This window comes from Pipra filicauda, unplaced genomic scaffold (assembly GCF_003945595.2).
Source record: "Pipra filicauda isolate LSUMZ 115617 unplaced genomic scaffold, ASM394559v2 scaffold482_size497672_pilon, whole genome shotgun sequence".
NCBI lineage: Eukaryota > Metazoa > Chordata > Aves > Passeriformes > Pipridae > Pipra > Pipra filicauda.
Genome location: NW_024104623.1, coordinates 278,710 through 305,076, shown reverse-complemented (window position 1 = coordinate 305,076; position 26,367 = coordinate 278,710). Strand labels below are relative to the sequence as shown.

Genomic DNA, 26,367 nt, shown 5'->3' with positions numbered 1-26,367 from the left:
AATGGCAACAGCAGATGCAATTCTATTACCTTGATTTATTGATCCCACTTAGAGCAATTACTGGCTCTCACCCCATCACCTTCCAGGGAGCAGGAGACAGTGAGGAGGAGAGACAAAGGCGACCGCATCGCCAGGGCATGGCCTGCCCCCGGGGAGGCTCCGGTTTTGTTTGTGCCGGTCTGTGCGGGGCTGGGAGGGGGGCGCCGGGGGGAGCGGCCGCAGCGGCATCTACTCCGGGCCCCCTCTCATTTCTAGACCCAGCCAACCTCGGGGCCCCTTAACTGCTTGAAAAACGCCACAGCCCCAGGGCAAGAAGAAGGGCGAGTGGCTCCACTGAGGTCAGAAAGTCCCTTTAAGGGTTTTGGGTTTTTTTCCCTGCTTGCTGCAGTTACAGACAGAAAGGCAAGAAAATGATTGTGCTTTTTACTACCTGAGCCCTCCAGACAGATATAAACAAATGGGAACTAGTTCCGGCTTTGGAGGCAGATGAAATCAGAGCGAATGAGACCAGTGGGCTGGGAGGCACAGAAATAGAGCAGCCTGGTTGTGCAGTGAAGCCTGGCCAAACCCCTCCTCCCCCCGGCCAGCCCTGGGCTCTTGCAGCGCTTTTCGGGAACGCAGAGGTGGAAAGAGCAGAAAACGCCCCCGCTGTGGATGAAGGCAGCGCCGGGCGCTGCTTGCCCGTTTCCCTCCAGCTAATGCAAAGCGCAAGTGGGCAACAGCCTGTGCTCGGCCATGGACAGCGGGTTTGGAGCAGGATGGAGGGCAGAGCGTGGGTGGCTCCGGCCCCACGGGTCGTGTTTGCGGGGCCAGCTCAGGCGTGGGGTGGAGCTGTGGGCCTGGGGGATGCTCGGGTGGGCGGGGATGCTGGAAGGGACGGGGATGCTCTGGCGGCCGCGGGTCCAGCGCGGCGGGGGGAGCCGGGGGCGGGGGCTGCGGGGCCGGGCGGGCGGCGGAGCGCTCACACCATGACATCAGCGCGGCGCGGCCCCGGGGGAGCGGGCGGGGGGCGGGAGCCGGCGCGGCGGCGGAGCGGAGCGGCGCGGCGGAGCGGAGCGGCGCGCGGCCCCGGGCATGCTCCCAGAGCCCAAGTATGACCGCTTCCGCGACGAGCCGCTGACCGTCCCCATGCCGTCGCCGGCCCCCGGGCCTTGCCCCGCGGCGGGCGAGGAGCCCGAGCACGGCACCACCTTCTGCGCGCTGCTGCCGCGGATGCCGCAGTGGAAGTTCCCCGGCTCCGGCGGCTTCCTCGGCCGCGGCCCTACCGGCGCCGCCCGGGACCCCCCCGCCCCGGCGGGGCCCCCCTCGGGGCTGGCCGCCGTCCTGGGCGCCTGCGATCCGCTCTGCGCCGCGCCCTGCGCGCTGCCGGCCGGCGGGCGGGCCCGGGGGGCGGCGGGGAGGGCGCGGGGGGCGGTGGCGGCGGCGGCGGGGGCCCGGCCCGACGGGGACGAATGGAGTCGCAAGGGCAGCTTCATCCGCAAACCGGCGCAGGGCTGGCTGCACCCCGACGAGCGGGTGCTGGGGCCCGGCGTCTCCTACATCGTCCGGGTAAGTCCCGCCGGAGCCCGGCGGCGCGGGAAGGCGCGGAGACCCCGGCCCCGCGCGTGTGCGGGGCTCGGCGGGTCCGGCCGCTCCTCCTGACGGCTGCGGGCAGAGCCCCCGATCGAGTCCTACCCGTGGCTGCCCCGAGGCAGCCGCCCCTGACACACGCAGGTCCCGGGATGGGGCTGGGGGCCGGGGGCTTCCTGGGCCGGGCAGCCTGCCTCGGGACCCTGCCACAGTGAACCCCTACGAGGCATCACAAGCCGTAGCACACAGATGAGTTTGTGGGGTCTCAGCGTGGGGTCTGGGCATGTGATGGGGCATTTTGGGGCGGGGGATGAAAGGCCGCTCTGTGAGCCCTGGAGCTGGTGTGGAAGGAGCCCTTCTCACTGACACCCAGTCTCTCTCCTCTCCACTGCCTGCCCTGGGCTGCTCTGACCATGCACCCCCCACAGTACATGGGGTGCATTGAAGTGCTGCGCTCCATGAGATCCCTCGACTTCAACACCCGGACACAGGTCACCAGGTACGGCCCCACAGTCCCACTCTCCCATCCCCCAGTGCCACCCAAAGCCCCCAGTGGGCTTGGGTGCTCCCCCTCCCCAGGGCCCTGTGGAGAGACAGATGTGGGTCTGGGGGAGCCCTGCCCCACAGGACCCACCCTGCATGCAGGGACACAGACGAAGGGCACTGCCATAGATCAATGGGTGGAAAGAGGAGAAGGGAGGTGGCCCCTGCCAGGATTACGTACTGCAGGCCTGACGTGGGGCAGCACTGCCAGGAGGCTGCAGCACCTGAGGCTGTGGGGGTCAAGCCTCCAGAGCCCACAGAGCCGTGCGTGTGGGGGGAGGCAGCTGGGAAGAGCCAGGGGTCTGGAGCAGTGACCAGACCGGGGGCTGTCCACTGCAGGGAAGCCATCAACAGACTGTATGAGGCGGTGCCAGGTGTGAAGGGCATCTGGAAGAAGAAGGTAAGTTTCCACTCAGCTTGTCCCTCCCTGGGGCAAGCTGAGGCTGTGGGACAGGGCACTGAGGGTGCCTGCCCAGTGTGTGGGTCTGGGGTCTCTTGGGGCACCCCTCTTTTTCTCATTCACCCCAGGAAGCCTGGTCCTGATGGGCTGCATCACCCCCACCGTCTTCTCCCCTATCAGGCTCCTAACAAAGCCCTGTTCTCCATCCTGGGCAAGAGCAACCTGCGCTTTGCTGGCATGAGCATCGCTGTCAACATCTCCGTTGATGGGCTGAACCTCATGATCCCCACCACACGCCAGGTGACAGTGTTCCTGGGCACATGGTCCTGCTGCCTCCCAGCCTGTGAGCTGGGGGCTGGTGGCCCCTGTGCTAATGCCCCCCCGGGCCATGTCGCCCACACAGATCATCGCTAACCACCACATGCAGTCCATCTCCTTCGCCTCCGGTGGGGACCTGGTGAGGCACACATACCTCAGCACTCCCCTGGCTGCAGCCCCCCAGGGCGGTGGGGCGGGGGCTGCCTGTCCCATGGCTGAGCCAAGTGCAGGGCAGCCTGGCCCTGGGTCAGGATGTGGGGCTGGGGCCGAAATGTCCCCTCTCCCCAGCACCCCCAGCCCCACTCCCCATGCAGCAGCAGGACATGGGCCCTGAGCTCCCTCTGTGCCCCCAGGACACCACGGACTATGTCGCCTACGTTGCCAAGGACCCCATCAACCAGAGAGGTGACTCTGGCCCCCACACCCGGGAGCTTTGTGGAGGAGGAGGGATGCATTGGGGGGTGAAGGCTGGAGAAGGAGATCCCCTGTGGGGAGCATGAAGAGGGGCTCAGGGGGGCCCAGAGGGGCAATAGGAGTGTGGGGGAACCACTCAAGCCTGTCTGTCTGCAGCCTGCCACATCCTGGAGTGCTGTGAGGGGCTGGCACAGAGCGTCATCAGCACAGTGGGACAGGCCTTTGAGCTGCGCTTCAAGCAGTACCTGCACAGCCCCCCCAAGGTGGTGATACCCCCGGACAGGTATGGGGGATGAGGGGCCCTGCTACAGCCCCTGTTCTGGGTACATCCCCTGGCTGGAGGTGGCTCTGGGAGCCCCTGTCGCTGCTGGATGTGGGGAGGGTCTGAACCAGGCAGAGTGTCCCCAGCTCACCGTCCCTCCTGCAGGGCACTGGGTGCTGAGGAGTCGGCCTGGGGGGAGGACGAGGAGGTGGCCGAGCACGACTACTACAACAGCATCCCAGGGAAGGAGCCCCCACTGGGGGGGCTGATTGACTCCCGGCTCCGTCACGGCACAGTCCCGGGTCACGTCCACACTCAGCCCTCCAGCTCTGTCCCCTCCAACCAGGTGAGCCCCCAGGGCCACTGCTGGCCCCGCTGTGGGGGTCCCAGGCAGGGTCTCCCCAACACCCTGACTGTCTCCTTTCCCAGGGCGGGTTTGCAGCCAGGCGAGACCCTAACGGCCAGCCGGGGCCACCCTGGGACCTGGAGAACCAGGGTGGGTACTGCTGGGGGGGAAGCCATAAGTCAGGGGGGTCCCCATGGCTCTGCCCAGTCCTGGCCAGCAGTGATGCCCATCCTCCCAGGCCAGCCCTGCGACGGGTACCTGCAGGCGGATGGCCATTCCCTGGGGCCACGGGACTACGAGGAGCACATGTACGTGAACACGCAGAGCCTGGACGCCTGGGAGCCGGAGGCAGCGGCTCACGGAGTGACAGAGGAGAGCCCCAGAAAGGACCTCTTTGACATGAGTAAGCCACTGCACCATGGAGGCTGGTGCTGGAGGCTGAGCTGTACTGTCAGCTGCCCAGCCCACCTGCCACAGCCCTAGAGGTGCTGGCACTGGCCGAGTCCAGAGCAGTGCCCTGCAGAGCACTGGGGGGCTGTGAGCCGGGGCCTGCCCTCACCACACCCTAGCCCTGCCTTGTGCCCCAGGGGTGACACCCTGCACCCCCTGGCTCCTGCAGGGCCTTTCGAGGATGCCCTGAAGCTCCATGAGTGCCTTGCAGGGGGTGGCACCAGCCCCCCCATCGAGGACCAGTGGCCGAGCCCCCCCACACGGAAGGCCCCCATTGCCCCCACGGAGGAGCAGCTTCGGCGGGAGCCCTGGTACCACGGGAAGATGAGCCGACGGGATGCTGAGAGGCTCCTGCAGATGGACGGGGACTTCCTGGTGCGGGACAGTCTCACCAACCCGGGGCAGTACGTCCTGACCGGCATGCACAGCGGGCAGCCCAAGCATCTTCTGCTGGTGGACCCTGAGGGAGTGGTGAGGGCAGGGCACGGGGGTGAGGGCAGGGCCCAGGGTGGGTGATTGGGACCGGGGTAGGGGCAGGGCATGGGGTGGGTGGTGTGGAACACGGACTGCAGGTGTGGTCAGGCACAGGGGTTGCAAGGGGATGCTGAGTGCAAGGCAGGTCTCCTGAGTTCAGGACCGCTGTGCCCCAACCCCAGGTAAGGACCAAGGATGTGCTGTTTGAGAGCATCAGCCACCTCATCAGCCACCACCGGCAGAACGAGCAGCCCATTGTGGCAGCGGAGAGCGAGCTGCACCTCCGCCAGGTTGTACAGAGGAAGCAGTGACGCCGGGGATACGTCCCTGATCTGCTCCCCTGGCACTGGACTCGCTCAAGTCCTGGGGCAAAGCTGCAGTCCCTCTGTGCTGCCCTCCCCCGGTTGTGCCTGGCCTCTGCAGTCTGGGGTCAGGCTCCCCATCTTCCTCCCCAGAGGGGTCTTGCAGTCCCTGGCCCTGTGAGTCCCCCCCGGCTGCTGCCTACCTCCATCAGCCACACGGAGCCCCTTGCCCAGCCAGACAAAAAGACATTTAATTCCACGTGTGCAGGCGAAACACTGTCAGGGTGGGAACTGGTGGGCAGCCTCAGCAGGAGGAACGGAGCCTGAACCCATCTTTGGCAGGGCTGCCCCTGCTTGTCCCAGCACTGGGACGAAGGCTGGTGGGAATCATTGTAGCCTCCGGCTTAGCTCTACCTGTGGGGCCAGGCACAAACATCCCCTGGAAGCAGGACTGAGCTGCTGGCACCGCCTTGGAGGGCTGGGGCTGCTGGGGAGCAGAGATATCCCATGGTCCATGAAGACCCCCTGGCTGCTTGGGGCTTTGGCAGGTTTTTATGTCACACACAGCCCCTTCCCCCCTGTACCTGGTGCTCGGTGCGAGTTCGTGGTTTGGAATGCATTTGTAACTAAACCTGGAAATGAGCAAGGCACTCAGGTGGTTCATGCCACCCCCGGGCATGGTGCTGGGACAGGTCTCCATCACCACCAGTGCCTGCCTGGTCCCACCTTGGCTGACCTGTCCTGTCCAGTCACATCTCTCTCTGCCCCCCTGGGTCACCCTGTCCCCCGTGGATCACCCACTGTCCCCCTGGCTTCGGAGTGGGCTTTGGCACCCCGGGCTGGTCCTGCACCGCATTCTCCTCCTTGCAGCTGGCGGCTCCCTGCCCTGCTGGCTCCCCTCCTGCCTCCGCCTGGGGCAGCACGTGGCTGCCCACCTCTGGGCCTCCTGCCATGGCCAGGCCAGCTCCAAGTGGCACAGAGCCAAGCTGTCACCCACTGGTTAATGTGGCAGCCAGTGGAGCAAGAGTCCTGGGTGGGCCTCACTGCAGGTCCTGTGCTCCAGGTGGGCAGCAGCCACCTGGTGGGTCCAGCACCACTCCCAGCAGCTGGTGGCCTGTCCTGGCTCTGCCCTGTGTGCCTGGTGCTGCCACGGGCACCCACCTTGGGGAGCAGGGTCACCCCAGCACCCTCAGCCCCTTGCTGAGGGAACAGCTCTCACCAGACAAGGCAGCCATGCTGGCCAGTTTTGGTTGAGCCAATGAATAAAATAAGCCCCTAAATAAAGCCCAGTAATGAATGCGTAATTTTCCATTGATAGTTGGATTCTGCGGGGACGTGGCGCTTCTATCTCAGCTACTATTTTTTGTCATATGGTGATGCATCTGCAAAGATAATTGCACTGTTCCCTCAATAGAAGGGCAGGAAAAGGCAGTGAGGGTCCCAGCTCTCTTCTTTTGCTTCTGTAGAACAAGCCCATGTGGTTCACTGGCTGCCGCTGGCACTGCCTGGCCCAGCAGACCTGGGGATGCTGCCCTGAAGGAATGAAGGGCTAGGAGGGGGTTTGTTTTAGGGGTTTAACCACTTTGGTTGAGGGTGGGGTGTGGTGCTCGTGGGCACAGGTGGCTCTGTGACCCCCACAGCTGGGTTGTAGGGCTGCTGCTTCTTCAGCCTGTGTGATGATGGGGAGGCTGAGCAATTTGGGGAGGGTTTGGAAGCCACAGAAGAGCGGCTGAAGAGGGATGTGGCCTCCTTGCTCTCCCAGGACCTTGGGGATCTCGACGACCAACGGTCTCTCCACCTGTCTCAAATGTGCCAGCAACAGACACTCCTTGGTTTGGTTTTCCATAGCGTCCTGGCACAAGCCCCTTCCCATAGAAGGACTCTCTCCTTCCCGGCTTCCAGCAGGTGGTAGCACACTGCCGGCTCCACCGGCTCCGTCCCCAGCCCTGCCAGTCCGCAGTCAGGCAGCTCCCAGCACTCTGCTCCCCTCCGTGCCCCACAGGCAGAGCTCGCCCAGCTCCAGCGCTCTTTGTTGTCTCAAGGGAACTCAACCATTTCTGCACCTTGTTTACCCACCGGTTTGCAGGGTGGAGGAAAAGCAAACACCGGCCTTTTGTTCACCAGCCGCCCCTTCCGTGAGCCTCATCCTCCTCCTGCGGACTCCATCTGCCCTCCCCCCCCACAACAGGACCCGGCTCAGCACCCTGCAGTGCAGAGCCCAGGGTCCAGCCAGAATACCACGGTCCCCCTTTCCTGCTGCTGTCCCCGAAACATCCCAGCCCTCGATCTGGCTGGGCACGGCTGGATGCTTCTTTTTACCGTCTCCAAGTGGGAATGCAGAGGGAGCCGAGCCCTCCCTCAGCAGCCCCTGCGGAAGGTGCTCATCGCTCCAGGCTCTCCTTCCTGGCCATCACTGCCAGCCCCGCACTGCTGTGGAATGATGGTGCTTCCCGGCGACCTGACGGTATCCACAGGGGAGCAGCCAGAAAGGAACAGCTGCTGGCCCCTTCCGTGCCACTGTCCTGCTCGGTGCATCGCTGTCCCCAAGGCTGTAAATCCCCGCGGGATTGGGGCTGGGGCTGATCACCTGGTTGAGTCTCCCATCCCCGCTTCAGCACCGGGGATGCGGTGATGCTCCGTGGATCCTCCTGACGTCTTGCCCCAGTGTCCCCAGCTACAACCGCATTCCTCCAGGGGCCGGTGGGCTGTGTGACACAGGGGCCTGTGACATGTGGCGCTGCCCCCCCACTCCTCCAGTGCGATATTAAGCCACTCAATGCTCTCGGCAACCCCTCAGCCCCGAGCCGCTGCTGGTTTCGTTCAGTGCTTTGAGCCCAAGAGCTCGGAGCGGGAAACGACTGCTCCCAGAGGAGAACGACGGCCTCGGCCCCGGTCCCGGGCGCGCTTTGGACCGGGGGCGCCGCGGGGGAGCACGGAGCGACGCCGTCGGGATTCCGCTCCCGGCCCCATCCCAACCCCGACACTCCCGTGGGCGGACGGCCAGGTGTCCTGGGGTCGGGGGACATCAGCATCCCGGGGCTCGGTCCCGATCCTGGTCTCGGTCCAGCCAGGAGCGGCGCGCGAAAATGTGGGGGCGCCGCACTCGGAGGATTACGGCGGCGGCGCGGACGGGAGCGGAGCCGCCGCCGCCGCCGCTCTATAAAAGCGCGTCCGCGCCCGCCCCGCCCGGGCTGCGGCGGCGGCGGCGGCTCCGCTCCGGGTGCGGCGGTTCCCGGCGACGTCCCGCTCGCGACGGCGCCGGTCGGTCAGTCGGTCGGTCCAGGCGTCGGGTCGCTTCGCGTCTGTCCCGTCCCATCGCATCGCTCGGCGCCGCCGGGTCCCCGTTCCCCGGGTCTCCGACCCCCGCTCTGCGCGGTCGGTTTCTTCCCGCTCCTTCCCGGGTTGGCGGGTTTCCGTGTTCCTCGACGCGGTCAGTTACTTCCCGTCCTTGTCCCGTCCCCCCGGGCTGCCGGGTCCGGTTCTTCGCTGCCGCTGCTCGCTGCCGGGGCTGCCGGCTCCATCCTGCCCCTGCCGGTGCCCGGCCCCCGGTGACAGCGTTGCCCCTCGGGTCTCTTGCAGCCCCACACCTGGCAGCAAGATGTGGCTTCTGGAGCGGCTGCGGGGGGTGGCGGAGAACGGCGGATCTCGGGGAGCGGGGCCGGAAGAATCCCCGCGGGGGTCCCGCTACAGCAACGTCCTCACCCCCGACAAGATCCCCGACTTCTTCATCCCGCCCAAGCTGAGCGCGGCGCCCGCGGAGGCCGAGGGCTCCGAGCTCCCCGCAGCGGCTGCCCTGGGCTCCTCAGTCTCAGAGCAGGACCTGGCCGGGCGCAAGCCCCCGCGCAGTCCCCGCCCGTCCAGCCGGTCCCGGTCCCGGGCGGCCGGCCGGCACATCATCCAGATCGAGACCGCCGAGGACTGGACGGCCGAGGGGAGCTGCGGCACCAACGTAGACCCGCAGGCACAGACGGCCATGTCGCTGCCCTATGTGCCCAAGGCACAGACCTCCTATGGCTTTGCCACGCTGATGGAGAGCCCCCACACGCGGCGCAAAGAGTCGCTCTTCCACAGCGAGCACAGCAGCCTCTGCCCCTCGCCCGTCACCTCTCCCAGCGCCCAGCGCAGAGCCAAGCTCAACGGCGAGAGCAGCCCCCGGGGACCTGCCGACCTGGGCGCAGCCCTCATGCACCCTGGCCGCTACTTCAGCGGCGGTGAGAGCGACACGTGCTCCTCAGCCGAATCCTCGCCCTTTGGCTCCCCACTGCTCTCCCGCTCCGTCTCCCTGCTGAAGCTTTTCAGCCAGGAGAGCCAGTCCAAGGTCATCAAGCTGAAGCAGTCGGTGGCCCGCAACAGCTCACTGTCTACCGACGACAGCTCAGCCGACACCAGCCCCAGCGCTCAGCGCCGTGCCAGGAGCACCCCGGCCGGAGCACAGCCGCCCACAGCCCTGCTGCCCCTGGACCTGCCGCCGGGCCGGGACCGGGAGCACAGCCTGCGGCTGAGCCGGGGTGGGAGCCTGCGCCTGGCTGCCGAGTATGACCCCTCCAACGCCCGGCTGCGCGTGCGCCTCGTCTCTGCCGAGGACCTCTACGATGCCCTCGTCGACCTGCGCAGCATCAACTGCTGCGTCTCGCTGTGCCTCAACCCTGGGAAGCTGCAGAAGCAGCGCAGCACCATTGTCAAGAACAGCCGCAACCCCATCTTCAACGAGGACTTCTTCTTCGATGGGCTGGGCCCCGGCCATGCCAGGAAGATGTCCCTGAAGCTCAAGGTGGTCAACAAGGGCAGCAGCCTTAAGCGGGACACGCTGCTGGGGGAGAAGGAGCTGCCTCTCACCGCCCTGCTGTCCTGCTTGTAGGTGCCTGCTGGCAGCCCTGGAGGGAGCCCACCCACCTGTGGGGCTGGGGTGAGGGGGGTAGGCTGGCTCTGTCCCCCAGTCCCGCTGGAGGAGGGTTTGGAAGGGCCTCCTGAGGAGGGACAGGGCTGTGGCAGAGCATGGGGATCCCCAGAAACAATGCTGCTGTGGGGCTCTGCCAGCACCAGCCCTCCTGTGACAGGGCAGGAAGGGCTGGCAGCCACAGCCTCTGCCCCAGCTCCCCCCCCAGCTCCTGCCTGGGGCTGCATCTCCTGGAGCCCAGCAGGAAGTGGGGAGCCTCCAGTCCAGTCCCCACCAGGAATGATGGAAACACCTGGTGGCCTCTTCTTTCCCTGTGCCTGTGGTCTCCAGCTGGCTGCCACTTAAGTTGGAGGTGGGTAGATCTCTGTAGCACACTTATTGCCACCTCCCAAAGCCCCAGCTCCTGGAGTCAGGTGACAGCATTGATCTCAGCTTTAATTTAAAAGACAAGTTTCTAGTCTTGGAATCCGTGAAGAAAATACTGCAGAGGTGAGCTGAGAGTGGGCCGAGGGCAGTCACCCTGGGGGAGGAGTCAGGTTTGTGGCTTTTGAGCCTTTCCTGGACTCCTCCCAGCCCTGCAGGGCTGCAGAGATGCACAAGTCAGCTTGGTCTGACACCTGCAGCCTCCTGGGCCACCCTTCGTGCCCACCCCAGCACTGTCCACCACTGCTGACCCCTGTGGAAAACTGCCCATGGAGCTTCAGGGGCTTTGGGTTTGCACAAATCCAGGAGGCTGCCTATGCCTGTCCTCTGCCCGCAGGAGGGAGATGCCAGGGGCTGGCATCCCTCTCCCTGCGCACACAGGTGGTCCCAGTCAGTGTCCCAGAAGATGTGCTTGCTGACAAAGGCCGAGGTGACAAGAGTAGCCCTCCCTGAGTGCTGGGACCATCCCAGATGAGGCTGGGCAGGGGGGCAGGCTGAGGTTCCACAACCCTCTGCCCTCCCTTGCCCTGTGGGCTTAGAGTTTTGCGAATGGCTGCACCCACTGAGCAGGAGGGATGTGCCCTGTGAGGCCACCAGGCTCCTGTGCCCAGAGCGATCTGGCTCCCCAGAGGGACCGGTCTGGCTCTCAGTTTCTCTTTGGGAGGGAACGAGGTACTCCCAACCCTTCCCATCCTACCCTGCCATCCTGGCTAACTGGCCTGAGACAGTGGGAGCGGGGAAGATGCCAGCTGGGGCATTTTTGTGGGTAGATAAAATCCGCCGCGTTGTTGTTTGGTGTGGTGTCACCCATCGTGTCGGGCTCTGCATGTTTCTGTGCAGGGAGCAGGATTCGCAGCGCTCCCATCCCCTGTTGCAACATGTGTGGACACACATGCACACACGTGTCCCTCTGTGTTAACCTCTGTGTTGGCAGTAGATGTTCCTTCCTTGTCCTTTGCAGCAGATGGCAGATCTCAGTGTTGGCTATTTATATCTGAGGCTGATCTTTTGCAGTGTTTCACTTTTGTCTGTAAATACGTTTCAGGTATGCGAGGCATGGTTCTGATCGCACCGTGTTTGCATGTCGGGGGAATTTGGGATTTTGGGTGATCGTGGCTGTTTGTTGAGCTTGTGGCTGAAAACAAACCATGCAGGACATAAGGAGCAGACATGTCCCTCCTTCACAGGGAGTTTCCCACCTGAGCCTTCCCAACACTCCCCGAGATGATCCTCGGCCCCCAGGTACCCAGGCTCATCCTGGGGGCAGATGGGGACTCTGCGGAAGGTGGGACAGGGAGATAGGCCACAACCCTGGGTGCAGGGTGAACATCCTGCCCCTGAGCAGATCTGGGGCAGGAAGGGGACCCTGCCCAGCTGGCTGCTGCCTGACAGACCCCTACACTCCCCACCAGTAGCTTGCGCTCCCTGGGGTGCTGTGCCTGTGAGGGGTTGGGGGGACCTGGATGCTGCTGGCGGGGGTGGACCCAGAAGGCTGCAAGGGGAGGGGGAACAAGAGCTGGGCAAAAATTCTGGTGCTCTGAGAGGTTTGAGGGGTGACACATCCCCCACAGAAGAGTTGTGTGCCTTTGGGTTTGGGAAAGGGGGATGCTGAGAGCAGAGCCCTGGGATGCTCCTTGGGTTGGGGCTGGCCCTGGAGGGACATTCAAGGACCTGGGGACTGTTGTCCTGCCCCACCCATCTTATCCCAAGGCTGTCTCTCCAAAGTCAGGTGTGTGGCCACGCAATGAGCCCTGGGATGTGGTGCTGCGAGCCCTGCTCTGTGCTAGGCTGGCAGCGTGGGAGCCAGGACTGTTGCCTGGCTGGGTCTCTCCTCTGCTGGAGCTATTTTCTATTGTTCCTGCTTTGATATTTTTGTGTCTGGATTTAATGATGCATTTTTGGAGTGAAAAATATATTAATACCTGAATGGAATGTTTCTTTACAGATGATTTCCTCTTTTTAGTGCAATAAAGTAATTTCTAAAACAGATACAGGTGTGGCCCTGGCTTCTGCTTTTCCCAAGGTATTCCCCATTGTCACCCCTGTTGGCTCCCTGTGCGGTGGAGGAGGGGAGCAGACCTGGGACCTCAGCAATGTCCAGACACGGGGCAGCACTGCTCTTCTGGGTGCTGCTTCCCTTTCCAAACAGCTTTGCAGGGGCACAAGGTGCTTTTGAAGCTCTTCTGTGGTGCTGCTGACCAGCCATGGAGTGAGGTGTGAGTGAATCTCCTGGGGAGAAGTAGGCACATGTAGAAAGGTGCTGTTCCTGCTTGGGGGGCAGGCTCAGGGCTGTCCTGAGCCAGGGCAGTCCCCTCAGGGCTCTGGTGAGGGAGGGCCCACGAGCCCACACTCTGTGGGTATCTTTACTCTTCCTCACCTGCTTTCCCAGTCTGATCCCTGCAACCCTTCTTGGCACTGCTACTGATGAAGAAGATGACAATGGTTTTGTGCTCCCTGTCAGCAGTGTGGGCTGGAGCTCTGCCCTCATGGGGGGCTTTGAGCTCCAGGAGACCCTCAGAGGGCTCTTTGGCACACAGCTGAGCTCAGAGCCCGTGGCAGTGCAGCAGCAGCTCTTGCTGCTCTCTGAGTTTCCCAGCCCTTTTCCCCTCAAACCCAGCAACTCTTGCCTGGCAGCGTTTGGGCATGAAACACAACCTGCAGGACAGGTCAGCCGTGAGCGACAGGTGTCACATGAGCCACTCCCAGGGTACCCCCAGCCCAGCTGTCAGCATTCAGGTTACTCTCTTTTCTCCCCATCTGTCACTTCCAATTCTGCTTTTAGCCAGATGCTACTGAAGAAAACAGGAATGTTTGTCTATTACCTAAATGCCACTTTTCTAATTTCCACCATTCTGATAATTTGACATTTTTGGTAGCTATAGAGGCTGGGTGGGAACAGATCTACTCTCTCTCCTCTGGCCCCCACAGAGGTGGAGAAAGAAGCTTGGCAGGTGTCAATAATTTAAGTAGTGCTTTTTCTAGAGGTGCAAAGCTGCAGCAGTTAGTAACGAAATGAGGCTGATTGAGTTAGTCTGAATGAGAGGGGATGGGGTCAGCCCAAGCACACAAAAATCCCTGGAAAATGTTCAACATTCAAAGTGCTGGAAGCAGCCAGAGGGGTGGAGAGGGGTGTCTTGTGGGGGAAGATTTAACTCTGAATTTATAATTGAGTCACTGTGGGAAGAAAATGTGGCTGCTTTACTGGACCTGGGAGGGTTGGGTCATGCTGAGAGGAGCCTCTGAGCTGTAAGCTGGTGGGGGGGAGCAGGGATATGTCCCCACTCCACAACGGAGCCCCTTGGGTCAGGGGATGCCCAGGTAAAGCACAGCCATTGGAGGCTGCCAGGTGAGTGCCTGAGCCCAAGAGCAGCTCTGTCTGTCGCTGCTGACACCAAGGGATGTCTGAGCCCCGGGATTCCTCTGGCCAGAGGTCCTCAGGCTGCTGCAGCTGCAGTGCACATTTGGGTGGCCAAATCCGTGCAGGAAATTGAGGCAGAGCAGGGGAGATGGGGGAGATGGCCGGATGTGGAGGAGCCGGTGGCAGCCACTGCCCCCTTTGCCTTTATCTCTGGAGTGAGGCTCACCTGGAGAGGCACACACAGGCTTTGGCTATTTTTAGTCCTGTGTTCCCACAGCGCAGAGGAGTCAACTTCTGAGAAAATTGCCTGGAGCTCATTTAGCCATGGCGTGATGGCTGGCGAGGGAGGGAGAGGGCAAATTAGAGGCTCAATCTCATCTGGGGCGTGAGGCAGGGCCAAGGCTCCCCGGGAGGGTTCTACAGTAAGGAGGCCAGCAAGGCTGACCCTGCTGGGGGAAACCCTGTCCCTGCTTTGTCCCCCAGCCAGGCAGGGGGTCCTGGGGCCAAGTGCTGTCTTTGACCGATGCTCGGGGATCTTTGGCAGTGGCTGGAGCAGCTTTTGGCTGAGCAGGGCTGCAACAGCTGCTTCTCCTCTCCAGATTTTTGGGTGTGTTGGGGTGGGGGGGAGCCTCGCGTGCTCCTCCGGGCAGCCCCAGGAGAGCCATTTCCCTCCCCCCACCCACGACCCGGCTGCCGATTTACTGTTTCAGTCAGAAAAGCATCTTCCCGTTGCCTGGCAACGTTCGGCCGGCGGCGGGAGGGGGCCCACGCGGGGCTCCACGGGGGGAAGGGGCGGTGATGCGGGTCCTGCGCCGGAGCGAGCCGGGAGCCCGCGGCGACTCCGCCACCTGGTTCTGGGCACCTGGACCGGGCCGGCGGGACGCGCTGGTGCGGGACCGGCTGTGCAGAGGCGCGGGGCGGGCCAGGGAAGTGGCGGGCGCGCCCCGGGCAGTGCCGGCTGCAGGAAGCATCGGCCTCCCCCGGCACCGCACTTCAGCGCTTTATTGCGAGCATTTGTCTTCCATGGCAGCGTGTCTGCTTTAAAGCGGAGAGGAGAGACTCCCACTGTTACTGGGAGGAAAACAGAACTTAATTGAATCCCACAATCTCTTACAGTCACATCAGGCGAGAGAGAGTCACATCAATGGAGAGCAAATCCCCTGTGCTCTCCCTGGGCCCCTGTACCCTGGCACCCTGCAGTCCGTGCTCCTCCAGGGGACGTGGAAACCCCCGGGCTGGGTTCCCAGGGGTCCGCCGGGAGCAGAGATGACCTGCGGCTCCTTGTCAGCCCGAATACACTCGGTGCTTTGCTGAAAGCCTGTGCTGTGGTAGCAGCCACCAGGATGTACCCAGGGCAGGCACTGTCAGCCCCAGGGCACACCCTCTCTCTGTTCTGCTTTTCCGTTTGCACTTCGAGGCTAGCAATCCAACCAGGACCTGGGCCCAGATCTTGCCTCCATAGCCAGGAAAAAGCAGCAAGGGGACAGGAAGCGTCACCTCGGACACACCCTCTCCATTAATTCAAGCCCCTGGAGCCATCCCCGGCTCAGGCCTGGGGCCAGGGTGGGCATACAGAGCATGTGGAACTGTGCCAGGGGAGTTCAGTGAGTGTGTGGTTGCAAGGCTGGATGAGGGCGAGGGCAAAGGCTGTTTTGCAGGGTGAAGGATCTCTTCTGCCTTGCCTCTCCTCTCCCTTTACAGTGACCTGCTCCTCACTAGCTACCTGCTGCAGTTTGAAATGCTACCTTTAAAATGTTTGCAAAATTCCCAAAGCGTCAAGCAGGCCCAGGTGGGAGGGGAAAAAAATGGCATAAACAAGCAGACAGGAGGGTTTGTTAAGCGCCAGCAGCTGCTGGCAAACAATTTAATATCAGTGCAGCCGGACACCGATCAATACAGCATTTGGGGCCATGGACTGGCACCTGTGCAGGGGGCCTCTGGCTGAGCCCAGGGTGGCTGTGCTGCACAGGGGTCCTGCTGCAGTGGAGGGCACCCAGCTGGACCCCGCATGGAGCAGGCCTGGGAGATGCTCTGGGTGCAGAGCTCCTCTTCTCCCCTTGCTTCCCACCCAGACTCCAAAGCCCCAGGTGAGAGGACGCGTCTCCATCTCCATCCCCACAGCTCTTTGGGTCTGTCCTAACATCCTGCCTGCATCAGGGCCATTCGACTTGGTGGGCTGTGGTGTGAGCAGGGCTCCAGCCCAGCGTGGGACCACATCTGCCTTTGCGGCCAGCCTGCCCGCGGAGGCACGTACGGACACGGCATGGGAGCTGGGCTGGCATTGCCATGGCAATGAAGATAACAGCAGCTGCCAGGCAGAGATCAGGGAGGGCAGGGAGCTCCAGCAATGCTGCAGCCACACTCACCTGTGCCAGGGCAGCACCAGGATCCCAGTCCAGGTCCCATCCTGTGACATCCCCTGTCCGAGCCCTGTAATGGCCCAGACAGCAGTGAGCGTATGTTCACTGTGGTGAAGCCCTCAGCACCCTTCACACCCTTGACAGAGCCAGAGGCTGCACTGAGAAAAGCATAAAAATATAGATTCAAACCCTCCAATCTCTCACTGCCAGGCTATAATTAATTCCCATTTGCAGCTCTGTCCAATTTCCCTCACACAGCTCCCAACTCAGTCCAATTGCCGTATGAGGTTTCTGTAATCGCTAATCTTATCGAGTGCACCGGTGTGAGGTGAGAACACTGCAATTAGCTGGGGCAGGAGCTGCAGGTGAGCTGCTCAGCCAGTGTTTTGGGGAGGACACATGCGAACTCCAGCACTTTCCAGGGCCATCCCTTGCCCAGTCCAGGCAGGGTGGGATGGTCAAGGGGACTGAGGCCATGGCTGGTGCCCAAGCCACTGAGCACCAGCAGCTGTTGGGAGCTTCACCAGCAGTACAGTCCTGCTGCCAGCCTCTGCTGGAGGGGAAGCTCACCTCTCCCGGTCCCCAGTCACCATGGTGCTGCCAGAGGAGTCAAGGAACCTGAAGAGGATGCTGGCGAAGAGTCCTTAAGCAGCCCCAAACCCTCCCAGCAGGCTCAGGAAAATGGGGTATAAACTCACCAGAGATCCTGTTCTGAGCTGCCGCTTGGGAGTTGATGCACTTTTTGGCGGACAATCTGTTCTCTCCCACCCCTCTGGCTGCCTGCCCACTTCATCTCCCGGCAGAGGCGTCAGGTGAGGGGAGCAGGTCTGGTGCCCGGGCCAATTCAGTGAAAGCCCCCAGGTGCCACAGGGCCAGGCTGGGCTCAGCGGGCAGCACTCGAGGGCACTGCTCCTGGGTAGCAATGGGGTCACTGCCTGTGCAGGCAGACCCCGGGCCAGACATGGCTGTGGAGCAGTTCACTCTCCCAGATCCTCTTCCAGATCAGGCCAGTGATCTTCAGCTGGGACAGATGGGGCTCACGGGGCTCTGCTCATCTGTGAGTAGCCAAATATGTTGTGGTTTTGCCCAGTGTGGGGAGGTTGGGAGTGCCTCAGCCTCGGTCACCGCTCATGCCAGTCGTCCCTGGGGCGCAGGCAGGTGGCTCATACAGCCCTGAGCTGCACTTGCCAGCACCAAGAGAGTGTTGCAGCGCTGGGCCCTGCACAGGCAGGTGCCCTGCTGATGGCACACGGCGGGGGTGGTGAGGTCCCCACTCGCTGCAGCTGTAGCATCCGTGGGGTGGTGTTGCACAGGTGCCTACCAAAATCTCTCGCTTCACCACCCCCAGCCGTCTGTCGCTGCTGACACTCACCGACAGGAATAAACTCCAACACCTACCATATGCTTTGCTACTTCTGCTGCCTGCGCTCACTTGTTACTATCTATTTCCAAAGCCGGGGCTGCCTCTGCGTGGGGTGGCTGTCCGGCCGAGTCCCAGCAATGGGAAGATGGGCTGGGAGGGGGGGGCAGTTTCTGGCACCCCTGAGGCAGATGAGCACAGTGGGTCCCTGTCCTCTGGTGGGCTCAGCCCTGTTCTTTGGGCAACTCTCAGCCCCCACTACTTCCCACACGGGCCCCAGCTCCAGTGCTGGTCTGGAGCCTGGCTGGCTGCAGCTGCTGTGCCAGTAGCTTGGGTGCTGGTGGGGCTGGCGGATCCTGTCTGCCAAGGTGTTCAGCCCACTGGTGGTGTGATCCTCCCACGGCAGCACCCAGCTCTGCCATGCTGTGCCTGGGTACTGTGCTGTCACACCTCACTGGGCACCAACAATGCGCCTGCCCAGGCGGTGCCCCGAGCCCGTGTCCCCTGGCCTGCACCAGAGCTGGATGTGGCCCCCAGCACCACACTTGTCTGGCCGGGAGCAGAACACCAATGGCCAAACTGTGTCCCAAGTTCTTCTCTGGCACAGGGACATGACCGAGCATGGTGGCTCCAGGTTCTAGGGGTCAGAGTCACGTCCTCAGGACTGCCCCAAAGGAAAACTGTGGGAAAGGGTGCAGTGAGCAGGTGTTAGCGTGTCCCCCTGACCGTGGGGGCTGGAGGATCCTGTGCAGGGACAGGCACAGCCCTCCCAAGGCAGGAGGGAGATTTAATCTCAGCGTAGAGGCACTGTGAGCAGAGCTGGTCTCTTCCACCTCTCAGAGCTCCTTTGTATGTTTAATGATCCTCACAGCCTGGAAAATTCATCTTCTTTCAAGAGTGGATGCATCTCAGCCCATCCTCCAGGTGCCGGATCTGGTGATGCCATGAACAACAGGAAGACCTTTATGGCAGAGCTCGGCCGGGCTCAGCCTGTGCCTGTCCTGCTTCCTTGCACTGTCACTGCTCTTCCGGGCAGAGGACAAGGCCATGCGGGCGCATGAGCAGAGCCCAGCGCCGGCTGCCTGTTTCCTCGGGGCATCCCACGTCCTGCGTTTTAATTGCACCATGCAGCTTTGATTCCTGGCTTTAATTGCAGCCTGATGAGGCTGGGGCAGCAGGAGAGGAAAACATCAAGCTTAAGGGAAACAAAACAGGAGAGAAAAGAACATTTACTGGTGACTAATAGGTCCGTGGCTCGGCGTGTGTGTTTGCCTGCCACAGTGCGGGACGTTGCCAGCGCGACGAGGAGAGGGGATTTCTTCCACGCACTTGGCAAGCCGAGCGGCACAGTGCAGCACAAGGAGAGAAGATTTTTCCTGGGCCCGTGCCGTTTCTGCGTTATTTTTATTGCCCATTGCAAAAAAGCTGTACCCCCGCCCCCAAACCCCTCCCCGGGTAAACAGAGAGGATCTTGCACAGACAGAGTCACAGCTAAATAATCCAATGGTGACATCCTGCTCCTCTCCCTCAACCTCTGGCGTGGCCCCACGGGCATTTGTGCGGCTCCAGCGTGGCTGCCTGGGCTGTTCCCCCCCACGTCAGCGAGAGCTGGGATCTCGTTAGCGAGCTCTTGGACTTTGAGCATCTTGGAAAACAGCACTTGCTAATAAGAGAAAAAGAATTACAGCAAATAAGCCCAGCCACAGGAACATGGCCTTTTCATCCAGCGTTTTTTATTCCCCCATGCTCTCCCCCTTCTCTTCTTTGCCAATGGATTGAAGCTACTGTAATAAAATCATTAAATATAAAAAAATACTGTAGCCCCCACCTCGATGTGGCAACCATGGAAACTGGATCAAGGGGACACCTGTACATTTCCATTCCGGGCTCCTGCTTGTTGAATATACAGAGGAGCACTAATTAAAACCCCGGTGCAAGTGGCGGGCAGAGGGAAGGAGCTGGCCCTGGGAGAAAAGCTGTGTGGCTGAGAGTCACACCAGTGCTGGTGGTACAGCGACAGGCCCTGCCAGGTCTCCAGTGAGCCTCAAACAGCACTTGATGCTTCCAGCTCCCTGCAGCTCCCGGATGTGAAACGAGTGCTCACGGGACCCCAGGCTCAGCACTAATGAGGTGACGCTGGCCCTGATGCAGCCCTGAGTACCGAGGGGCCCTGGGGACCCCGCGCCAGCCCCAAGGGTGATGCACAACAGGGCAGGGCAGAACTGGACATCGGTGATTTTATACTTTTCAAACATTTCAGCAGGAGGAAGCTCTCAGATCTAGCACATGAGCACCAAGGAGCAGAAGGCTGTGTTTAACCTGCAGGTTTATTTTTACTAACAGCGAATGGCAGCGCCTGGAACATTCCCCTCTTTGGAGTTAATTTTTGCTGAAGCTTAGTTTTAGTCATTGTTGTCTAAACCTGACTCCTCCACATTTACCCCATGGAAAAGCTCCTGGAGCTCAGCCCCCAGGATTTCAGTGGCCACAAGGCTGGTGCTCAGTGCCCATTCCTGGCAGCCCACAGGAGGTCAGGGCAGACCCCAGCTTCTGCTGACAGAGACCACTGCCTGCAGGGCAAGTGGCCCCACACCTGCACAAGGGACACAGCCCTGATAGCTGCTGCTGGGGCACTTCTGAGGGCTGGTGGACAGAGAAAGCTTTTCCTTTCATCAGAGCGGCTGTCGGGACGTCATCTTCCTGCCAGAGGTGAACAGAGCGCTGAAACCTTCTGATTGCTGATGAACGGTCTCAAATCACTCCCCCAAGTGTCATTCCCAGCTGGAGCCAAAAGTGGAGCTGGCTCCTGCTGTGTGGCCAGCAGTCACAGGGGCTCACACTGCACAACAGCTGGGGCTGGAGCGAGGTCCCTCTGGTCACTCTGCTGGGTTATTTTCCCTGGAGCCTGCTCATTTTCCCTCGTCAAGGTGTGAAGGATGACAGGGTGTGCTGAGCAGGCGATGATCCCCCTCCTTGGCCCCTCTCCACCCATCAGGCCAACCTAGTCTGGCACTGCCACGTGCAGGGGGTCTGTGCTCTCCCCCGTTCCACAGCCGGGCTCTTGCTCCGCAGACACAGCCAAAGGCACCGCGCCAGCTGGACCAGCAGCTCCCACCAAACCATCCTCCCCTGGGGCTCTGGTGTAGGGGCTTGGCTTGGGCAGAGAGTGCAGGCACATGGCTCAACTTTGGAGAGAAGAAAATTCCTTGTTTCCATGGGAACCAGAGGACGAAAGTTTCTAGGGCTGTGATTGGGATTCTGCCAGCTAGATGAGGCAGCTGGACCCCAAGCCGGCCCTCTCCCCAACCTGCTCCTGGGGGAAGGCTGGTGCCCAGCCTCCAGCCCCGCTGCCTGCACCCCCATAGGTGGCCCCCGCAGCGAGGGGGTTGCCAGGACTCCTCATCTCCCCTTCAGAGCTGTGTCAGATGCGATCTGACATTTAGCTCTCAGCTCAGAGTGGAGATGCAGCGATAACTCTAATCTGCTTTTCTTCTCCTCACATTCTCCCTGGAAGCAAAAGCTGCTGCTGGGAGAGCAGGGGAGCTCTGGCAGCCCAGCAAGGAGAGTGCTGCAGTGCTATGCTGGGGGTCCCGAGGGTCAGGAGGTGTCCCAGCAGCACCATGTCCTCCTCGCCGTGCCCTCCCATCAGGCAGCAGCAGCTGACAGGGCCCAAATGCCAGGGGCTGCAGCTCCTTGGAGATGTCCTAAAGGCTGCAAGGACAGAGGCACAGCAGCACGGCAGCACCCTGGGCATAACCAACAGCCCACAAGTCCAGATGGCCATGGCTCCTGCCACCCTGGCCACTGACTCCAACGCCACCCACCACTGCACCCCCTCCCCCAGCTGCAGCCGCGGGCTGTCAGAGCCACCCTGCCCTCCAGGCAGGAGTGCCCCGTGCAGCTCTGTCTCCCTTTCCTGGTGTCTCAGCTCCAATTAGTGAGGCCCCTATTAATTTTTTCCGCTTAGCAGCTCCCGTCAGTGTCAAGCCGTCAGAGTGCACAGCGGGAGGGAGCCGAGTGGAGGAGAGACGAGGTGTTGGGATCCGCCCTGTAACGAGCCCCAGGCACACAGCTCGTGGCCCCACAGCTGCCCCGGGGTGGGAAGAAGCCACGAAGAGCTAAACCATCCTGGCATCCCTCCCTGTGCTGTTGGGTCCCGTGGATGCCCAAGCCACAGATCAGGCTTGGCAGAGACTCGAGGCATCTTTGCAGAGGCCGATCCCCAGAGCCCGAAGCAAGGGTCAGCCCTCGCTGCTCGGCCTCTGCCCGGACAGCACCACCCTCCTCCTGCTGCTGGTCTCGTGGGGTGAGGCCAGAACATCCGAGACCCTGGAGATCCTCCTCGCTGTTCCTTGAAGATTGTCTGGAGCAGGGGGTTAATGATGGATCCAGATGGAAGTGACCTTTCCACCTTTCAGCTTCACCTGTGGCTCCCTTTTCCCTGCCATTATCTGCATGGATGCCTGTGGATTTTATTTCCATATTCATGGTGTTTTAATGACCCTGTAATATCTTTATGTTCTGCAATTAAATGTGGAATCTTTTTTTTTCCTTCTGCAGATTGGTAATTGCATCGGATCATTTGTGGCATTTGAGCAGAGGAAGGGAAGGCTGTGCAGGGGGGAGACAGGGTTAATTAAACTTCAGAGCTCAGCAGGCTCCACCGCCAAATATCCTTCTTCCAGTGGGACAAGTGAAGGTGGGAAGGAAACAGCTCTGGGCTGCTTTACAGTCAAGATGACTGGGGCAGCTCCTGTGGGTGTTGGAGTGGCTTTAAGTCGTGCAAGCATACACAGACAAACATGTGCACGCCCATGGCTCCAAATCTGCACCTCGATCCCCGTCGAGGGCTGCAAACCAGGACTGAACTGCTCTGGGGTCAACCCGTGCAGCTGGGGCAGCCAGGCTGCCATCAGGGCTCCTGGAGAGGCCATTAGAGCTCCTATCGCTCCATCTCCATCCCTGGGGCTAATGGACATCATCTCTGCCGCTGCACCACCCCCTCCCTGGGACAGTAATTGGGTTTCAGCCTTGCAAGATGGATGGCATGGGCTGAAAGTGGAGCAGGGAGGAAGAGGAGGGGGCAAAGGCAGCTCTGAGTAGGACAGAACTCCCTTGCCCTCCATCTACCTCCTGCCCCTCTGCTTGGCCTCCAGCCTCAGACCCTGCCCAAGGCATCTCACATGGCTCTGCAGCGTGGCTGGGGACAGGCTGGTCCGGCGTGGCTGGCTGTGGGCACCCCAGAGGAGCAGAGCTGCGATGGTGTCCAGGGGTTTTAGCTCCTCCCTGACGGGGGATGGTGACCACAGGCAGCCCCAACACGCTCCCTGCCTCCCTCACAGCCTCCCACTCCTTCTCCCTTGGTCCTTTTGAAGCTGCAGCTGTGAACAAGATGTTTGCAAGTGTGAGGCATGGGAGTGGCGTATTTGGAGCCGTTGAATAAAGATGGGGCTGAAAAATGCCTTCTCCTGTGGCTGCTTGATGTGAAGGGCATCGCTGAATTCATTAGGAACGCTGCCAGGCACCACCAGAGCCTCTGCTGGTGTCCAGGCAGTTGGAGCAACACGTGCTGGTGCCCCGTGAACGTGCCACCCCATGCACTGGCACACACTCGCATGCGGGCACACAGTCGTACTCCAGCTGTGCTGAGGCACCTCTGGGTGTGCGGGGCTGGAAAGGAGGGCAGCATCCCTGCTCTGTGTGCCCCTTCGAACCCCAGAGAGCCGCTGCTGCAAGGTTGCAGCTGTGGTGGATACACTGCCTGCACAAACCCAGCTGATAACCCACATGTTCAGTGGCCTTCATCCACCCTGCAACCTTCCCACCCCTCCTGGGTTATCTGCCAGGGGAAGACGGGGGCTGGATGCAAGCTGTATGTCAGGACACAGGGGTGCAGGATGGGAGGCCGGCGGTGGGAGGGGTGCGGGATGGCCAGACTGCTCCTTCCCAGTCCTGCCGCTGCATCCCGCTGCTCCAGAAGGATGCAGTGTTTTATCATCCTGTGAGGCTGACAGGCACCAGAATTAATGAGTTCCTCATCAGTGCTCCCTCGTTTAGCTCCCTCCTGGTGTCACCAGCTTGGGATGACACACAGGCAGCCCCCCAGGCCCAGGGGGAGGGGGTGTTTGAAGGGGTGAGTGTGTGGGGATACTCAGGAACATGTGCACGGGTACACACATACGTGTGTCCGGCCAAGGGCTGGTGGAGACAGGCTCAAGGCTGGTTGGGGATGAGCCCTCCCAGCTGGGTCAATGAGGGGTTCCTGGGAACACCCTGCACCATGGCACAGGGGCACAGGTGCCCAAGTCAGGCATGGTTGGCCTCCACGCATCCTTCGTCAAACACCTGCTATTGATTACTGACACCAGCAAGGAATATTTGCCTTCAGCGTATGTTTCAAAAGCAGGAGCTTCACAGGCTGCAGGATCAACCCCACAGGAGCTGAGCGGTTGTGGGGAAGCAGCAGGCGAGGGGGGTACTGCACGATATGCCAGTGAGCAGGCAGCGTGTCCCTCGGCAGCAGAGGCTTTGTGTGGCATTGCCGTCCCCTCGGCTGGACCTCTGGCTGTTATTGCTCATCAGGGTGTGCAAGGGAAGACATCCCTGGGCTCTCAGCGCTGGCCTTTTCAGAACGTCGACATCTTGAAAAGATTCACCATCCCATGGGTGGTTTATGTGGCAGCTGTGCCAGCACAAAGGCTGAGAAACTGCAAACCCTTGGCGTCTCTATTCGAACTGCTGTCAAACCACATCTTCCTGCCTGCCCCTGCAGTGCCAGCTGGTGTTCCAGCACATGGGGTGGCAGCTTGGGCATTATCTGACTCTCCCGGCTCATCCCTAGTGTGCAAGCCCATGGATGCACTGAATTTACATCTGTAGATACTGCAGCCATTTTTGTGAGCCCTGCAGAGACCATGATATGGTAAGTATTTTGACTGTAAATAAATCACATTTGTAGGTTGTGATGACTTGAAGTGGAAGAAGAGAGGGAGGAGAACAGGACAAGAATGGAACTCTGTAGCCATGACACTCACCTTGACCCACACATCCTGTCACCTGGCCTTACTGCCTCAGAGAACCTGGAAAAGGCCCCTGTAAGCTGTGTTGGACAGCTGACAGCCACGGCGGATCCTGAGACACAAACACCTTTGGAAGTATAGACACTTGTCTGAAAGCCTACAGGAGTGTGGTGTTTGTGAGTACCAGAGCTCCATCTAGCATTGGTGAAAACTGGTGCTTCTCTGAAGCCTAATTCACAGCTGCTTTGTTAAGCACTGAAGCTGTTATGTCTGTCAACAGCCTCAACCAACCGGAAACTCGGAGTTTCTTTACAGTCAGAGCTTGTCTAAGCAGCTCTGTGCCCTCCTCAGCACTGAGCCCACCCTGCACCTGTGGCATGACACAGCCCCACACAAACCTCCCCCTTTCCAAACATGGGTCAGTCCTTTACCAATACTGATGCAATTTTTTTCCTATCAACATTCCTTTTTGAACCCACGTAAACTTGTTTATATCTACAATCCCTTGTAGCTAAACACCCCATGGCTGACCTGCATCAAGTGAAAAAGAGTTTGCCAAGAAGCAGCATTGCTTAATAGGCAGGGCATAGGTGGAGGAGAGAAAGGAGGGCAGGACACAGGGCCAGTCCAGTTTTACAGGCAAATCAGCCCCAGATTAAGCCAAAGCCACTTCAGCCTTCTGTGATTTGTTGTCTTTGTCCACGGAGCAGCAACTGTACAACTGCTGCTGTCAGGAGTGTCATGACTAATCACTCACAAACACCTGGAGAGCGTGAACCACCTGATATTCCAATGCCTGTCAGGCTTTTTTTATTGCCTTTGAAAATCTCAGAGTACTGAATGTCAGGCACTAATGTCTCTGGCTTAGGGTACTGATGCAGGACTGCCTTTGCTCACACACTGACCGGCTCCAGGGACGGGTGATGTGCTGCCTGCAGAGCCTGGCAGGGCTGCAGGATGTGTGCTGGTCACTCTGGGGACAGAAATTTATGTACTCAGCAATGGAGGTGTCTCCTGACAAGTGTTTCACTGCTCCCTCAGGGAAGTGCAGCTGCTTAAAGAGACTCAGCCGGGCAGTTGTCACCGCAAGCACTAAATGGAGCAGCAGAAGCTGGCAGGGGCACTGCTCCAGGGCAGACCCTCAATAACAAGGGAAGCTCTCCCCAGACCTTAACCCCAAACACCAGGCCTTAAACCAAACCCCAGGCCTTGACTCAAACCCCAGGCCTTGACTCAAAACCCTGACCTTTCTGCTTTTTGTGGCGACAGAACACCTGGATGCACTGCTGGGAGCAAGGCAGAAAGCAGTTTTTGCATACATTTCTATGAAGCCAGAGACAAGGTTACTCTTTTAATTGAACAAATAGCATCTGCAAGCTGCTAGTCCTTTGAGAAGAGCCAGACAGCTCTGAGCAATGGAACAAAGGCCTGGTGAAGTGCTCTGGTTCTCAGCTCGAGGGCCACCACCACTTCAGAAGCACTTGATAACACTTTGCTTCCTGAGCTCAAAAGTGTGATTGAAACCCAGCACGGAGCCAACTGCCAGGGTGAGGAGGCTGCTCCCAGCAACTGAGCACGAGGCTTCCACAAGCACAGCTCCACAGCTGCAGATCCAGGCACAGGCATTGGCGTGAGCGGGAGGACAATCTACAGGACCTGATCAAATGGTGAGATCTTGTGGTAAATGTCCCTGAGCATCCTGCTAGTGGCACTGGCAGCTCATCACCAAACACCGTGAGGGAAGCGCTGCCCTGCTGCCCAGGGGTCCCTGAGGGGCCTGGGGGGTCCCTGAGGGGCTGGGGCTCCCTGGCAGGGTCATTTGCCACAGGAAGCCCTGGAGATGGGGGACACTAAAGGACAAAGCATGCTGGA

The 26,367-nt window shown here is 60.7% G+C and overlaps 2 protein-coding genes across 3 annotated transcripts; both read left to right on the top strand.

Moving 5' to 3' along the window:
* Positions 1-1,006: 1,006 nt before the first annotated feature.
* On the top strand, positions 1,007-6,382 carry SHC2 (SHC adaptor protein 2). 2 transcript variants are annotated; one of them, XM_027713154.2, is made up of 12 exons: positions 1,007-1,548; positions 1,998-2,068; positions 2,452-2,512; positions 2,693-2,812; positions 2,916-2,969; positions 3,184-3,235; positions 3,401-3,527; positions 3,672-3,852; positions 3,936-4,002; positions 4,091-4,255; positions 4,472-4,706; positions 4,959-5,048. In XM_027713154.2, exons 1-12 carry the CDS (start codon positions 1,075-1,077, stop codon positions 4,960-4,962), a joined length of 1,611 nt encoding a protein of 536 aa, XP_027568955.1. In that variant the 5' UTR covers positions 1,007-1,074; the 3' UTR covers positions 4,963-5,048. The 2 variants fall into 2 exon arrangements, with proteins under 2 accessions (XP_027568955.1, XP_027568954.1); XM_027713153.2 differs by having other exon boundaries at positions 1,011-1,548; positions 4,472-4,773; positions 4,959-6,382.
* A 1,927-nt stretch (positions 6,383-8,309) lies between these two features.
* C2CD4C (C2 calcium dependent domain containing 4C) lies at positions 8,310-12,387 on the top strand. The gene is made up of 2 exons (XM_027713161.2): positions 8,310-8,347; positions 8,658-12,387. Exon 2 carries the CDS (start codon positions 8,677-8,679, stop codon positions 9,934-9,936), a length of 1,260 nt encoding a protein of 419 aa, XP_027568962.1. The 5' UTR covers positions 8,310-8,347; positions 8,658-8,676; the 3' UTR covers positions 9,937-12,387.
* Positions 12,388-26,367: the final 13,980 nt, after the last annotated feature.

Bases quoted from the DNA above. Each gene is read 5' to 3' on its own strand.
- SHC2 (XM_027713153.2), top strand. From the start codon at position 1,075: ATGCTCCCAGAGCCCAAGTATGACCGCTTCCGCGACGAGCCGCTGACC. The intron at 3,853-3,935 runs GTGAGCCCCCAG...CTCCTTTCCCAG, and splicing joins GCTCTGTCCCCTCCAACCAG to GGCGGGTTTGCAGCCAGGCG. The intron at 4,774-4,958 runs GTGAGGGCAGGG...CCCCAACCCCAG, and splicing joins TGGTGGACCCTGAGGGAGTG to GTAAGGACCAAGGATGTGCT.
- C2CD4C (XM_027713161.2), top strand. From the start codon at position 8,677: ATGTGGCTTCTGGAGCGGCTGCGGGGGGTGGCGGAGAACGGCGGATCT.